Here is a 16,001-nt window from a genome sequence, read left to right as displayed (position 1 = left end):
TGTTGCTTACAGAATTAAATGGCTGTCAGCTGGGATCCAGACAACCAGCTCCTTTTGTATTCCAGGCAAAACTTGTGGTGAGATTTGAGAACATTCATTACACTTGTGTTTTGATTTTCCTCTAAGGAACTCAAAATAGTTCACAAATGTGGTCCAGCTAGTTTCCAAACAGGGTACGTCAAAAGTTGTTCAAAAGCACCAAAGAGATTTACATCTCGTTCTCATTTATAATTTGCATATTTCCTGAACAAACATGCAGACTACTTGATTACCATAACAAAGATAGATATTTGCTTGCAATATTATGCAACACAAAAGCGGCATGAACAATCATACTAAGTTTAAGAAAGAGGCAGAACCAAACAGACCTCGATTTCACTCACAGTGTCTCTGCACAAGTTCACTTACTGCACCAGCACATGCACAGAACTTCCTGCACCGGTGATTAGTGGCTAGCATGTCATTGCTCCCCTGGATAGAAAGCAAATTCCAGTGCTGTTTTGTTCAGTCATAAATAGTCACAGAGGGAGAAGTGAATGTTCAGATAACTTAAGGGACACCTAAGCAGGAGCAAAAAGGTGGGTGAAGTGGATGACCCTGCTGAGCTAGGACATCACTAGTCAAGAGTCCAGCAGGAAACTTACAGGAATGGTTTATTTGTACATGCGTCATCAGCCATTAAGCTACAACCCTCTAAGCAGAAACTACTTTCCCTATTATGCAGTCCTTAATTTACTTAATTAAGTTTATCTGTGTTCATCTAGGTGCTAACTGTAGGCTTCTGTATGTTATAGCACTACATTTATGTTTTCAATTTCAACGGGTTTAGTTTTAAAGGACACTATAGCTAAAATGTTTTAAATACATCAGCTCCCAGATTTCCCACTGGTGAAATAAAAACAAAAACTTCATGATGGACATAAAGTTACTTGGGGGAGGGGGGAATCAGCTGCTCTCCCCCATTTCATTCTTGACATGCTTCCATAAAACATATAATTCATGTACTAGAAAGCAGGAAATACAAACAGTACCCCAACTGCTGGTACCACAGCTTTGCCCAGGACTCAGGACACAGTCCCTTGCTTCCTGCTAAGGCTGCCTTAAAATTGCATCACCCCCTGCAGGGCTATAAAATATTGCTTTAAAGAGAACAACTCCCCCCACACACACACACACACAGCTTCACACAAATGACATTACTTGCTCACAGCAGCCTGGCACAAATGCACCACAGTACAGCACCTAGCACAGTTGTGGACCACCCATGGCAGGCAGCACTACTTTAAAGACTAAAAATTAAAGGAGGAACACTTCCATTTTTCATTTTGCCACATAGCCACGCTGCAGAGCAGCTGCCTAAGAAACCTGCAGGAACTGCGCAGTAACACCACGTGGAGAGAATTACAAGACTTTGGGCAGCACAGCTGCTGTTTAGGTAATTTGTTTCACTCCATGTAATAGGGTGTACAGCATCCGCCGCCCCCCCCCCTTTGAAAGCCAAACTGATATGAACACGTGCTTCAAAGAAAACAATTATGGAAATATAAATCATACAGATTGACATATCTTTTTTGCAAATCAACAGCCCTGTAAAATACTCCCTCGGGGGGGACATGGGCTGCCGCAAATTCATTAAATCTTTTTCCCACCCACTGTAATTTTTTCCCCATAATATAATTGTTTCTATAACCTCAGTGGCCACTTTTTACAAGTGGATGTTTACTTTTATACATTTCAATGCTGTTTTATCCTATGCTCGACATTAAAAATACCTGGGTTGCCAAGCACATAAATTGGCAGGTACTCAAAACCTGGCAATTGATTGCCATTACTGATTGTGGGGAGCATTCTAGACTTCCCATTTGTGGATATGCATTTGCAAAAAGGCTAAAGCCCTGTGGCATTGCTACCCTTGCAAAAATCAAATCTACACTACATGCACAGTGTAGCAAAACTGACCTACCTCCTCTCCTCACGGCTTCAAGTCCCCCAATAACCCAAGACTCTATTCCCCAGAATCTGTCCACCTTAAAAGTGAGTGGAAAATGGTCAGGTCAGGACATCTTTTATGAGCTTTTGCAATATATCCACAGTGTGAGAAGTGAACTCTCCCCAAAAGTGGTCAGGCCAGGTCTGAGACTTGTTGTGAGTATTCAGATGGGTTAACCCTAGCTTTTCTATGCCACTCGAAGGAGAACTTGCACATCTCCTACCACTGGGGAACAAGCAAGCCAGCTGCTACTGCTGGTCTTTTTAAAATTATTCATCCATATTACAAATATTCCTTATCACTGGTTTTCATAATAAAGTGCAAAGTGGGTGGTTGTTGTTTTTTAATTTCTGTGTCTTATTTATCACATTTTGACCCACCCTTCCTCCAAGGAACTCAGTGGTGCCCAGTCACCCAAACCCTGTGAGATAAGACTGGCAGTGAGCTTCACGGCTGATTTGAATCAAGGATTCTCAGATCCTAGCCTGCCACTCTAACCACTATACTATACTGCATCTTCCTATTAACACAATATCAGTAAACCAATAAACCAATTTCTAAAAATGGAAATGAATAAGGAAATGGGATGCTGAGTAATTTGCAAAATAGGGATGGCCTACTTTTCACTGTACCTATGCTGGATTTTCCCAACATGCTAGCCCCATTTACATATACACACACACACGTTTAAACAATGGCAAGCTCTCTCTGTATGGCAAGCCACCTCTACAATCCATGATCAAAACAGTCTCTAGAGACAGTGGCCACTTTCACACTGTCATTTTTGTCACTCATTTGTACATACTGCTTTGGGTTCCCCATCCCTTTTTCTACATGTGTTTTGCTCCCTCTGGGACTACTAGAGAGAGCAAAACACATTGGGGGGGGGGGGACCTGGAGCAATAGGGACAAACGAGTGACAAAAACAACAGTGCGGAACAAGCCAGAGAAAGAATGAATGGGGCTGGCACCACACAATAGTCCATTTGCACCCAATTAATGACTAAGGCTAGTTTTGCTGCAGAATAAGAATAGAAAGGCAGCCATGTTGGATTGGGCCAAAGGTCTGCTTTATAGAGCCACATTTCCAGCAGCGTTCAGTCACGTGCTGCTGAGAAGCTCCCCCAAGAGCCGCTTGGCTCCCACAACTAATAGCCACTGACAAAGGAAGGCCAGCATTTATCACAACTCCTGCCCGGATACTAAGATCACAGGCCCTCATGGCTGCCCCATCAACTAGACAAGTTTGTCTGGTGGGTACACAACAGAGAGACTTTTCAGTGGTAGGTCCACAACTGTGGAACAACTTTCCCAGGGAGGTGCACCTGCCCCACCCCTCTCTCAACCTTTAAGAGACAACTGTTTCATTCATGATGGCGTTTGACTAATTTCAGTTCTTCTACCAGCAGTTTAAATTATTTTAAACTAGTTGTTTTATGTGTTTTATTGTCATTTACATTGTAAGCTGCCTTGAATTCCTGTAAGGTAGAAAGGTGACTAATGTTTTAAATAAAATAAATAAATGGTAGTGAATTCCATACATGAATTGTGTACTGTCAGAGGCTATGATATGAAACTCTTGTCATGCTGCACACTTTTTACGAGCTCACCATCCCCCACACTCTACAAAGTGCTACAGGTGAGAAATACCCCTGTATTGATTTCTGTTTTCAAGGAATTCAACAAGGAATCCTGCACACAACCTTCACTATTCATGCAAACACATGAAGCTGCCTTATACTGAATCAGACCATCGGCCTATCGGTGTCAGTACTGTCTACTCAGACTGGCAGTTGGCTCTGCACTGGCTCAGGATGTCTTTCACATCACCTGCTTACCTGGATCCTTTGAAATGGAGATGCAGGCTACTGAACCTGGGAACTTCGGTGTGCCAGGCAGATACTCTACCACGAAGCCACAGCCATCCTTCTTCTCATAGAGCAGAAACAGGCATCCTCTTGTGTTTCCCTAGGGAATACTGCCTTCATCCTGCACTTTAATGCCACCGACCATTTGAGAGCAGGTGTAAGAACAGCTTTTACCTGACTTCCTCCCTGTGGGACAAGGAGCACGCAGATCCCCAAGTGCTGGCTCTTCATGAGGACCTGCTGCTCATTCAGCCCGCTGAGTTCTGTGTAGCCCTAAGGCTTGCTTGCACTTCCTCCAGAACTAGAGCTAACACCCTTTTCCCCCCTGTCTGTGGCAGATACAGAAATTCAGGATATGGTCCCGTCCAGTGTTCCCTCTAAGATGAGTTAGTGTGAGCTAACTCACAGTGTTTTAGCCTCCGGCTCACACGTTTTTGTCTTAGCTCAGAAAGGATGGCCCCAGAGCAAACTGATTTAGGCAGTAGCCAAATCACTCACTCAAAACTTTAATGCCAGTAGCTCACAAAATTGAATTTTTGCTCACAAGACTCCACAGCTTAGAGGCAACATTGGTCCCATCCAGTGTTACCTCTAAGCTGAGTTACTGTGAGCTAGCTCAGTTTTTTAGCCTCTGGCTCACACATTTTCATCTTAGCTCAGGAAGGAGGGCTCCAGAGCAAACTAATTTATGCAGCAGCCAAATCGCTCGCTCACAACTTTCATGCCAGGAGCTCACAAAGTAGAATTTTTGCTCACAGGACTCCACAGCTTAGAGGGAACATTGGTCTCCCCCCCCCCCATATGAAGCATAACCACTGAAAACTTCACAAGCTGAATTTCTGCCTATCATACTGAAGAGCACCGGGGGGGGGGGTTGCTTTGGGGTTCTGACAAAATGTTTTACAAAAACATGCCTTGCTTGCAGAGAATAACCAGCCTAACACTTTCTGCTTTGAAATAAGTAAACAAATAAAAAGGATTAGTTGCTGTAGATTTTCCAGTGGCACTTTTAAACTCTAAACAAAATTTTATTGCAGCATAAACTTTTGTCAACTAAAGTCCATTTTTCCAGGTGCAATGAGCAGATTTGCACTGTGCATGCCCTTTATAAAGGAGGTGTAAAAAACAGCAGGATCAAGAGGCCATGAAATCCAGGAAGTACAAAATGAAATACAATTACGTAAAATTCAAGCCTAATTTAAAACACAGAGATGTTCACTAGTTTTGGCAAACTGGGTAACACCTGCGGAGGGTGGCTCTGATTCAGAAGGTGAGTCCAGGCTGAGGCTGCAGAAAGGGAACTGTGCAATCACATATCCTCCCCTGAAGGATACCCAATCCCCAATTCTTTTAGAGATTTCTCCAGCAATTTTACAGAGATCTGCAGGGGAATGTTCCGAAATGCAGAAGTCAATCTCGGTCAGGGTAGTCTACAAACTACCTTTTTATCTCGTATTACAAAGATAAATTCTGCTTTCCAAGCCTCTGTGCATTTGGGCTGTGATGTAACTGTAAGAGTTCAATGAAAGAGGAGTTATCATCTTCCTTGTATCTCCCACTGTCAGAAACCACAGGTCCAAGACATACACTGCAGGAACAGAGTGGTGTTCAATCTACCACGCACAGATCCTGCTCCAATAACATATGAACATCATTTGGAATGGAGAGAGAATGCGTGGAAAGCAGCCAGGGCAGAACCACCAGGTTCCAGGGAGATACTATGCCGACAGAGGAACTTCCCACACAACTCAACATTATGCAGTTTTCTTCTCCTCATTACTAAAACGGTTAAAACGAAGAAGGGATTTCACAACAGCATTCAAAAGCCCCTTATCAAGGGTAGGGAGGGACTGCTTCTAGCATTGACAGCAGGACCACAGGGTTAGATCACCATTCATGATTCAGCATCAATATGAATCGCACCCTGCAGCTTTCAAACCCTACAGCATGAACAAGGAAATTGCCTTAAACCCCCAGGAAATATTTGCATACAGAATTTTCACAGCCACTTTTCCTTGATGAGTCCCATGAGTTTACTGCAAGACAGAATGATGTGTTGCTTTTGAGATACTAAAAGTGACCTTGAACTACTAGACGGTCTCTAACAGCAAGCCAACTCTTCCTCTGCACACAAGCAAGGGCTGTAACTTGTTATCAGAACATTTGTGCTTACAGCAAGCCAAGCAGAACAGACTATGCATTCTTGTGCAGTCAGATCCCAGCTCAGAGGGCCAGGCCTGGTCAGCAGAGAGATGGAAACTATCAAAGGAAGCTCAGAACTCTCCGAGGAATGCTGCCGGCTATTCAGCAAGACAGGCACTTTCCCCACGGACCCCAGTTGTAGATTATGAACATGAAGATGGGCCCAGGCACTGATTGCCCAGCAGTTAATTCTAAATGGAGCTTCTGAGCTGACTACTCTTCACAAGACTTTGGCTGCAGAGTTGCAACAAATCAAACCTGTCTCTTTTACTTTCGTTTCACTCCATGCTAAGTAAAAATCAAGTTTTGTTTTGACTTGGTCCTAAAGATACCGGGAACATAAAGTTAATAAAATATTGGAAGACAAGAGGAATTCTGTGTAAACATGTTCAGATAACTGAGGTGCTTCAGCTAAATAAGATAAAAAGATCACAAAACAGGCTTCCAGTGACTGGATTGCACCGCTACACATGTTTTAACCTGGAGGACTTACTTCTGAGGCAATGTGGTGGAATGCTCTTATGGGGCACCTAAAGTTTGGAGGAGGGGGGCAGAACAGAGGCTAAGCCAAAATTAAACAAAAAAGAAAAAAACCTAAAAGGAAACTGCACACCGTGGTGTCCTGCTCTGTCTTCTCTACCTTCAAGTCTCTCGTCAAAACTCACATCTCCTTGTGGACTTTGGTTTTCTCCCAGTCTCTGGCCAAATTCTGAACAATTACATTTTTACCCACATTCATCCTGCTCCAACTTTGTCTCTACATCACTCACTTTCCCCATTGTCTAGTTTGGACTGTAAATTTATTGCGAGCAAAAGCCTGTCCACCAGTGACCTTAGAATTCTACAGGGTACCCCCACTGACGGTCCCATACACATAGAGATCAAATTCTACTCTGTCCAGTGGATATTTGCGCCCGCCTTTCAGTTCCCACTTGCCCATCACTAGTCCAAACAGTATACTACAGGCCTTGTAGTGCCTCCCCCACCACTTTTAAAAGACTAATCAAAACTACTTTGACTGCTTTTCTTGCCCTCCCCAGCACTTCCTTCTCACAGAAACTCCAGAGAGGGGCAAAGGTCAGGCATTTGCCAAGACCAGCCAAGTGCCCAGCGTCTAAACAGCAGAGTGGGCAATTCCCCAGAAAACCATGTGTTGGCCAAACAATGATAATGACTGTTCCTTCTATGTTCATGTACTAAGAGAGTAAATAAAGAGCCTCAGCTGTATCTATACGCAAAAAGAAAGCAACTGAGTGTTCCTGACGGCAGCATGTGGTCCCTCACCTCTCCTCGCAAGGAAATAGGGCCCTTGGTCAGCAGTAGCCCTACCACTAGATCCAGTTTAGAAGGCAACCTCCCATCTTCTAAAATATTTATACATAAATCCCCCACAGGATAAACTAGTTGTTAACCAGAACTCTGTTTACCTCAGACAACAACAACAAAATATCACCTGTTTGCATAGGCCACTTGTACTGGTAAAATAAATTCAGAAGGGGTGCTCCTGGATTCAGAATCTATACAAATCCTGCATCTCAGATGGCTCCCTGGACTGCCATGCTCATTTAAATTACATGGGAAAAGAGCCACACTAAAGACTTGCATTTTAGGAACTGCAAGGGGAAATATCTCTCTGACCTGGTTCATGGGGGTTTCAAGAGTTCACACAGATGGCAGTGAGTCCAGTGGCTGCTTCCAAGACCTTTTTTGCACTTGGATCCTGATACTCCAGTAACAGAACAGTTATAAATCTGACATGTCATGTCAGATAAGAGGAGTATCTGTATGTTCAAATCTTTCCTTTAATACACATGTAAGCAACAATTGGGAAGATTTTAAAGCTACACTTGAGCAGGAGTTCAAAAGGGTTAAACAGCCAGTTCTTAAACATGCACAGCTATCAGATGGGACACATTCTTTTCCTTCAGACTTTAATGGGTACCACATACGAAACAAGCGTTGGGGGCAGATAGGGCAAAATGAAGAATGGAAAACATGAAGAAAGATTTTGCTAAAAGCAATGGAAGGAACTGCAAAGAGCCAGAAACACTGATAATTCTGAATTCCATAATAACTTAGAATTTTGTTCAGCCTTAAGTTTTTTTTCAGTGATTTGCATGTTTCTTCTCCTTACAAAACAGAAAGCTTAATAAAGTCAGACAAGTAAACGTTAAGTTCTGCATATGAACAACATATAGGAACCATTTCTGCCACCCTGTATAATTATATACAACTCAAAAAGAGTTTAGTCTGTGAATTTCCTGTTTTATACAGTCAAAACTATGAAACTAAAACTGAACCAATCCGCAACAATGTATGGTCACAACATCCTGGTTAAAACCACCCTGGAAAATGCTGAGCCATTCTGAGTTAGCACAGACACTTCTCTTTGCATGGAACAACCAAGGACTTCAGAGATTGCCTATGGGCTCCCTGAGTTCTGGACCTGGCATCGCTTTCCTATGTGAACTAGGGCTGTTTGTCATCTTCTACTATTTTTGCTGAGCCTAAGTGATAAATCAAGTAGGAAACCGTGTCACATTTAAACTGCAAACCAAAAGCAACTCAATTCCCCTTCAGAAACAGGTACCCCCTCCAAAAAAATTACTCCTTGCTTAAAAGTTTTGGATTAATGACAGTTTCCAATACTAATCAAAGAACAAATGTTTGTTATCACCGTCTGGATGAGACCACGACATGGGTTAAAACGAATGCCTAAAGAACAAGGATGTGGACAAAAAACAAAATACAGGGTGCCTGTTGATAGCATCTATCAACATGATGATGGCACAAAAGAATGTGCATTTTTAACCTCCAAATCTAAGTACAAGCACTAGATTTTTAGATTTTTTTTCCCTAACTGTGTCCCAAAAGAAACACCGTAGCCAAGCATGAATCAGGAGGGAGGAACAAGCCCATGGGCTTTCTAACTCCTACACCACTTAACATGCGAAGCCGAAGTCTGACTCTTCACTTTAGTCTGGAATCACCATGATGCTTGATATTTAGTTACTCTGCACAGTCTTGGCCAATCCCTCATATACAGAGAACACTTCAGAAAACCTTGAAAGGGAGTCAATACCCAGGAAAGCCTGGCTCATTTCACAGGCTGCCCAAACAAGCCCCCACAATGAAGCATCCTCTTGCCAAAACTCAGATGTAGTGGCCACCCAAAGCAACCCCTCAGCTGTGCTTCATTCTATGCAAACCAGGCAGCTAAATTCAGAGCATGTGTTGAGTGGGTGTCACTGCATACATTTCAGTGCAACATTGTTTACATCCGGATTGGGTGGGATAAATGAATTCTCCTTTTATTTCGAATTTCCCTTCCTTCCTCCACCCGCTCCTTGTTGCACAAACACACATAAAAGGATTTGTTATGATGAGGAAATAGAAGAGAACACCTTTGGGGAACCGTTTTATTACAGTGTTGTTGTTGTTTTTAAAAAAACACCCCAAAGTGAACCATCTACTTGTTTCTGCCCATATTTTGCCATCCTATATACAGTTCATGCAAACACGTCTCTTATATGTTTGTTTTACTGGTTTTTATGTAAGCCGCCCTGAGCCTGCTTTGGCGGGGAGGGCGGGGTAAAAGTTGAAACAATAAAATAAAAAATAAATGGGGTTTTTTTTAAAAGAAAAAAATACAAACTTCAAAGTAAGAACTACTTACTGCTTCTTACTTTTAACAAAGCTTAGTACTCCTAGAAGGTTAAGGGGTTTAAACAGTAGGGAAACACACATTGTTCAATTCAGAGTTCATCTCCTGCTAGACTAAGATCCAAGCTCCTAGCAGTGTACTCCTAAGAAAATGTAGGAAGGACGAAAACTTTCTTAGGAGTAAGCCCTACCCTGTGAAAGCTTGCTTCCTAATTTTCAGGTGGGATCTCAAGAAATCAAAAACATCAGTGGCTTCTCTCTCTCCAGTACTTGTACCTTGGAAGTGGCAGAAAAGCTTCGAAGTTTTGAAGACAAAGAGAGTGGAGAGTTTGAGAGAAACCCTTAATCCTCTACTTTCATGCACAAATCCAGCAAGATCATGCTTCCATTTTTGCATTCCATGGTGCCCTATGCTTCACTAATCAGGCACAAGACCTGTGGTGGACCAACCTCTCATCAGGTTCTTCTAGAACATCAGCTAGGATCAAGGAAGGGATCCATCATAAACACATCCTGAGGTTTACACAGAGTATTCCTCTGTAACATATGACTCAAATGTATGTGTGCACAGGCACCCCAATACCCCTAAAAAGGGATATCAGTATCTGTAACGTTTTTTCCCTCTTGATAAATGCTCGAAGTCATTTGCATGCCAACTGTACACTCACCCATGCTAGTTACAATCATACACAACTACTTAACTTCCGGATTCATGCAAGACTGGAGCTAATCCCATCAATGGCATAAGTAGCCTAGCATGGCATTGTGAATCAGATTCGGATACTCTGACACTCATTATGTGCAAGTTAAGCACAATTTATTTCAATGGATCTTTCCCATGTAAAGCTTGTTTAGGATTGTTCTCCCATAAAACCAATGTAGCAGGAAAGGAATGGCTGCAAATCCTGGCCCATAAATCAAATTCACTGAACAAATGTCTACACTGCATGTTGTAGAAACATGCTTTCCCTAAGGTGCAAGATTTTTTATTGTTGTTGTTCTTCAAGGTATTTGGGAGAAATGAATCACCACTGAATACTTAAGACCTGGACTCCTTACACCTTTCGACTTCAACTAACATCTTAGAACAGGTATGAGATCACTAAGTCGCACCACATGAGTGGGGGGGGGGGATTGGCTAATTACTTGGTATAGTGATTTGGAGAATTTCTGTTCAGACACCTGCTGCATTAACTAATTAGAATCATCTAGTTTTAGCACAAGCCCACAATGGGCAATGTTGAATATTTGCTACACAGTCAGTGTAATCTTGCAATCCCTGGGAAACCTTCCTCTGGTGGACTTGCTAAACAGCACTTACCTGGAGAACGGAAAGGTTTGTTTGTCCTGAGAGACTGAGTTTCTCTTGCTCAGATGGATATGCGTTGAATCTGTGCTCATACAGCCAATCCCGGAGAATCTTCACCGACTCCTTTGGAAGATTGCCCCTTCGCTTCCTCTTACTAGCCTGTGACAGATCCAGAGATACGATTCCATCCTCTTCCCCAATGTCACTGTCTGACATGGTGGAACTGCTGGCAGATCTGTCCTGATTCAGGCCTGGTAACATGAAAACAGTTTTGGGGTATGCATTATTACACGGGTGCAAAAGATGCCGTTGCACCTGTACATAACCAGAGAGGGAGACCTTCATTAAATTTACCTTGTTCATCAGCTCAATGCCACTGTGAAGTAGGGAATGTGAACTGCTACTAGACACAGGTGAGCAAGAGCTGAGGCAAAGCTTCCAGCAAAGGGTGAGTTAAACCTGATGAAGGCTAACATTTCATCCAACTGAGCCAACCTCCACAGGACAATCCACTGCAGGGCAACGCTTTGTATTCTAGGAAACCAAAGTTGCTATGTTCTGAAATAAGTAATCCTTTGTAGTAAGGGGCAACGCTTAAGTTTCTCTTTCTTTTTTCTTTTTTTACAAGCCTGTTCTTTGTGGAGAAGGATAACAAGTTTTCTAAATATTCCCCCAAATATGGTTCACTGCTTTAATGCTAACCCTCTAGGCACATCCAACACTTGTGCATTGTTCCAGGGAATAAACCTTTTCATTAATCCCCCCTCCCCAATATGGGAGAAGGGCTGTATGTCACTGGAGCTGTTAATTATCTATAATTCATTCATTAAAGTGATTTAGAAAAGAGGCCAAAAGCCAACTCTTTATCCCAGTGAAACACACAACCTGCTGGAAAATTATTTTCAAAGAGCATCCAGCAGGATACTTCGAATGCTTCTCCTCAGCACAGATCTACAGGCAAGTCCCCCCCCCACACACACACACTTTAAAGGGAAAAAAGAGGAGCTAATTATAAAACTGGTGAGCAAATGAGCCCGCCAGACTTTCAGTTTGCTTAAGGTTCACTCACTGCCCTTTTTTCCAGACATGCGGTTGAGTTTGTTTGGAGGAAGGCAATCAAAGATCAACACGTCGGGATCTCTCTCTCTTCCCTCCCTCCCTCTCCCTCATTGAGATGCAAACCCCACTCCCTTCCCCAGAAAAAAAAGAGAAAATGGCAACTGGACCCTCGTCCTGTTCCTGCAGTGCCACAGGGCTCAGGGGGAGTTGCTGGCTACGTGAGGGAAGCCTTCTCCCTCCTCCATCCCCTGATGAGTTACAGACTTGAAACAGCGCGGAGGAGGAGCTTTCTCTCTCCCCCCCCCCGTTTCCTCCAGGCCCTGGGAGCTGCCCACACCACCAGCTGCACATGGGAAAAGCTCAAGCCAGCCCAAAGCAAGGGAGGGGGAAAAATTAAAAATGTAAAACAATACTGGAAGGAGCAACGAGGCTCGGCTTGGAAACACGTTTTCGGGACGCGGCACGTTTGACCCACACCGCCCACTTCCCACATAAATAAAAAGTCGTCCCCCCTCCAAAAAAAGAAAAGCTAGCAAAAGGGAAGTTAATTCCGCAACAAGCGGCATTCCCCGTGCTCATTCCTACACAAAGAGAATACCATCGAAGACAGATCCCAGCAGGAAAGAGGGGGGAACTGGGGTGGGTGGGTAGGAGGGAAACAAATTAAAGGCTTAAATGAAATTTTGGGAGACAAATCACGTGTCATAAGTTTGCTACTTAGTAGGAAGCACGGAAATAACGCTTTTAAAAACTCAAGGGTTTTTTTCCCCATCAGCATTACTTTGAGAAGGTCAGATGAGAGTTTTAAGGGGACGAAAATTAGGGGTGAGCAGACAAGCCGAATTCTCCATCTCCTTTCCCAGACTCTTTCTTTAAATCCCTGCCGCTCTCACTTCACACACAAAACAAACCGGGACTCCATGTTTTCTGCCTTTACATCGCCGCTCTTACCCCCAGGTCTCCTCCTCCGAGCCCTTTCCATGGGGTGATCAAAGGACAAAGCTTTGGATTAGCCAAGCGCCCCCACCCCCAGAAGAAGGGTCCCTCGGTACCCACGGATAGAAGCAATCGGAAGGCCAGAAACGCGCACACAAAAAAGTTTCTCTCTGTCTCTCTCTGCCTGAGTGACAGATGCCTAGACAGAGTTCTCTTTGTTCCAAAAGAAACAGGAACTTGCGCGCCCCCCCCCCCACTCGTTACCTCGGTTTTGCTCCAAACACATCGCCTCTCCCCCCAGCTGTCATTTTATAACCTCTGCAAAGGGAAAAAAAATACCCTCCTGAAAATTCACATCAAAAATCGTGAGGTTGGGGGGGCACATATGGGGAGAGGGAGGAGTTTGCAAAACAGAAAATTGGGAAAGTTGCCATTTTGGGATCAAGAGAGAAAAGCGAACATGCAAAGGGGGGGGCGGAAAAAAACAAAACCTTAGGAAGGTGTTTTTTATATATATATTATATATATAGGGGGGGTTGGGCGGGGGGAAAGGCTCTTCCATTGAGAAAAAAAGGGACGAAGTTGGGTCTGGTTTGCTTTTCTCCTGCAATGTTGCAATAAATGTGACCGAACAAAAGATTCCCTTCGCGACTCCCTCGCCTAACTCCTTTGCTCTCACTCCCTCAGCATAGTTGAGTGCCTGGGAGGCATTCCCCCCCCCTTTCCTCTCCTTCCCTCGTGCTTTCCCCCAAACTTCTTGCAAAGTTTCTGAGTTTTGCAAACACCGATCACAACCACTCTTGCGCACACACAAACAGACCCGGTCTCCACGAGGGTGCTCAACGCCCGCACGAAAATCCCCCCCCCTACTTCGGCTGGCAAAGCAAGTGCTTTCTCAAGCTTTCAAAGCACTCTGCACTTTACAATAAGTTTTACCCAGCATGGAAAGGGGGCAACCCGCACGAACAACCAACCACCCCAAGCAAGCAACTTTCTAGCTCACTTTTTCTGGTCGGCTTCATTCTCTTCCTTGCGGTGTCTCCCACCCACCCTCTTCACCTCCTGGCTCCGCTCTCGGCTGAGTTTCAATCCAGGTCTTGGCAGAAGGCAGCCTTCGCAGCTGATGCTGGATCCTCCCGGGCCGAGGAGATGGACAACTCTCTTTGTGTGCCGGGGCCGCTCAAGAGGAGGGGTCGGGCGGGGGGGGGGCTGTTAGATGTGTCTTTAATACCTAACCTGCCACAAGGCCTGACAGCTCAGGCTGGAAACTACCTCTGTGGGTGACGTCAGAGCCTCTCTTCCAGTGACTGCTTCGGCTCCAGGCAGCAGAGTGCAGGGCCGGGGCAGCCAGTTTAGGGAGAAATCCAATCTCTCCTTCTCCCCCTCCCCCCAAGATTTGAAATGTGGGGGAGGGGGCACAGGCGGAAGGTGGGTGGTACCAGCCAGGACCAAAAAACAAAACAAAAAACACCTCCCTTCTCAGGAAAAAGAGAGAGGCAAGTTGTGGGTAGCCAAACTTTTATTCAGAACCTGATCACTGGGGGATTTCTTTCTTTCTTTCTTTTTAAACCACTTCACTGCTTTAGTAGCAAAGTTTTTAGGTGATCAAAGGTTTTCTTGATGAAAACAGCAATAAGAAAAATCCAACAATCATCTTCTAGCGATCTAACACTCTGCTTCTAGCTGATTGGGAAAGGGGGTTAATACAACCTGCATTTTGTTAAAAGTGTGGGTCCCCCTTTTATTAATGGTGAAATATTAGTTGCTACACCTTCTCTTATAATTGCAGATCTTCCTCCCATTTAAAAATCCTAGGAGGCCAAAGGTGGGCTCCACACCAGAAAAAAAGTAAGCAGTGTTGGTATACTTCTCAGGGCTCTTTGGAGAATCTTAATTTCTGTTCATAAACACAAAGATGAGCCTAGTCATTCAAATCAAAGGGAATTATTTTATGCATGGTCCCACATGCTAGGACACCAAAGTCACAATCCTGTACACAGTGATGCCAACTAACATGCTTATTCAGAAGTATGGGACTCACTTCCAGGTAAGTAATCGTTGGATTGTACTGAAATTAATGAATCTTAAGTACTTTTTGGAGGATATATATAAACTGAAGAGCTCTATTAACAAAGTAAGAGGTTGTTACCTTCCTTGTTATAACAGATTCTGACAGGTATTAACACCATGTAATTCATAGTTAAGAATGAAAAAGAGAGAGGGGATAGTCTCAGAGTGTATTTATTTTTAAGATTGAGCTATCTCCATGCAATTCTAAAGCATTAGCAATTATAGTAAAATGTTAAATTTGCACTGGAAACATAACAGAGACCCATATTAAATGGGTTTTGAGGGTGTTTGGAATACAGAAAGGGATGCTCATTTTCACACCCAGCACTTTTCCAGCTCCAAATTGCCTCCTATTTCCTCCCCCTCTAGAGTTCCAAAACACATTTAACACCACGGAGGAAAGTAATTCTGAAGTGAAGAGGCAATGGAGAGATAAAGGGTAAAGAACACAGACACACACCAGTCACTTCACACAAATCATTCAAAGCCGCTTTCTCTTCTTTAAAAAACCCCTACTTTTATGGTTCTGTTATTCAGGATTTGCTTAGTAGAAGGTGGTTGGAAGTAGCTCAGCTGGTCCAAAGCAAAATCCAAAAACAGAAGGGGAGAACTTCAGGCCGTGGTATTAAGACTCTTTATCCTCCCCTCATTCCACCCCTGGCCCCCTTTTATTGTTAACATGCAGCCCAGTTAAGAGTTCTGGAGAACTTTAAAACCTTACAAAGTGTTTTGTGTGATTTTGCTTGGTCCTAAAAGTACATATTGGGGAGCTGCGGTGGCTCAAGTGGTTAAGACGCTGAACTGCAGGCTGTGGAAGGTCGGTAGTTCAGCAGTTCGAGACCCGAGTGCCGCATGACGGAGTGAGCTCCCGTCTCTGGTTCCAGCTCCTGCCAACCTAGCAGTT

At 43.8% G+C, this 16,001-nt stretch overlaps 1 protein-coding gene across 1 annotated transcript in view; it reads right to left on the bottom strand.

Moving 5' to 3' along the window:
• The window catches only part of TGIF2 (TGFB-induced factor homeobox 2), a 21,140-nt gene extending 7,043 nt beyond the window's left edge, over nt 1–14,097 (bottom strand). The window contains exons 1-2 of the mRNA XM_015413401.1: nt 14,031–14,097; nt 11,045–11,283 (exon numbers count right to left, since the gene is read on the bottom strand). Of these exons, the coding sequence (XP_015268887.1) occupies nt 11,045–11,283; nt 14,031–14,049 (258 nt within the window). The 5' untranslated portion in view covers nt 14,050–14,097. The remainder of the gene's footprint in view (nt 1–11,044; nt 11,284–14,030) is intronic.
• Nucleotides 14,098–16,001: the final 1,904 nt, after the last annotated feature.

This window comes from Gekko japonicus, unplaced genomic scaffold (assembly GCF_001447785.1).
Source record: "Gekko japonicus isolate JY-2015 unplaced genomic scaffold, Gekko_japonicus_V1.1 scaffold79, whole genome shotgun sequence".
Taxonomy (NCBI): Eukaryota; Metazoa; Chordata; class Lepidosauria; order Squamata; family Gekkonidae; genus Gekko; species Gekko japonicus.
This window is presented reverse-complemented; position numbering and strand designations above follow the sequence as displayed.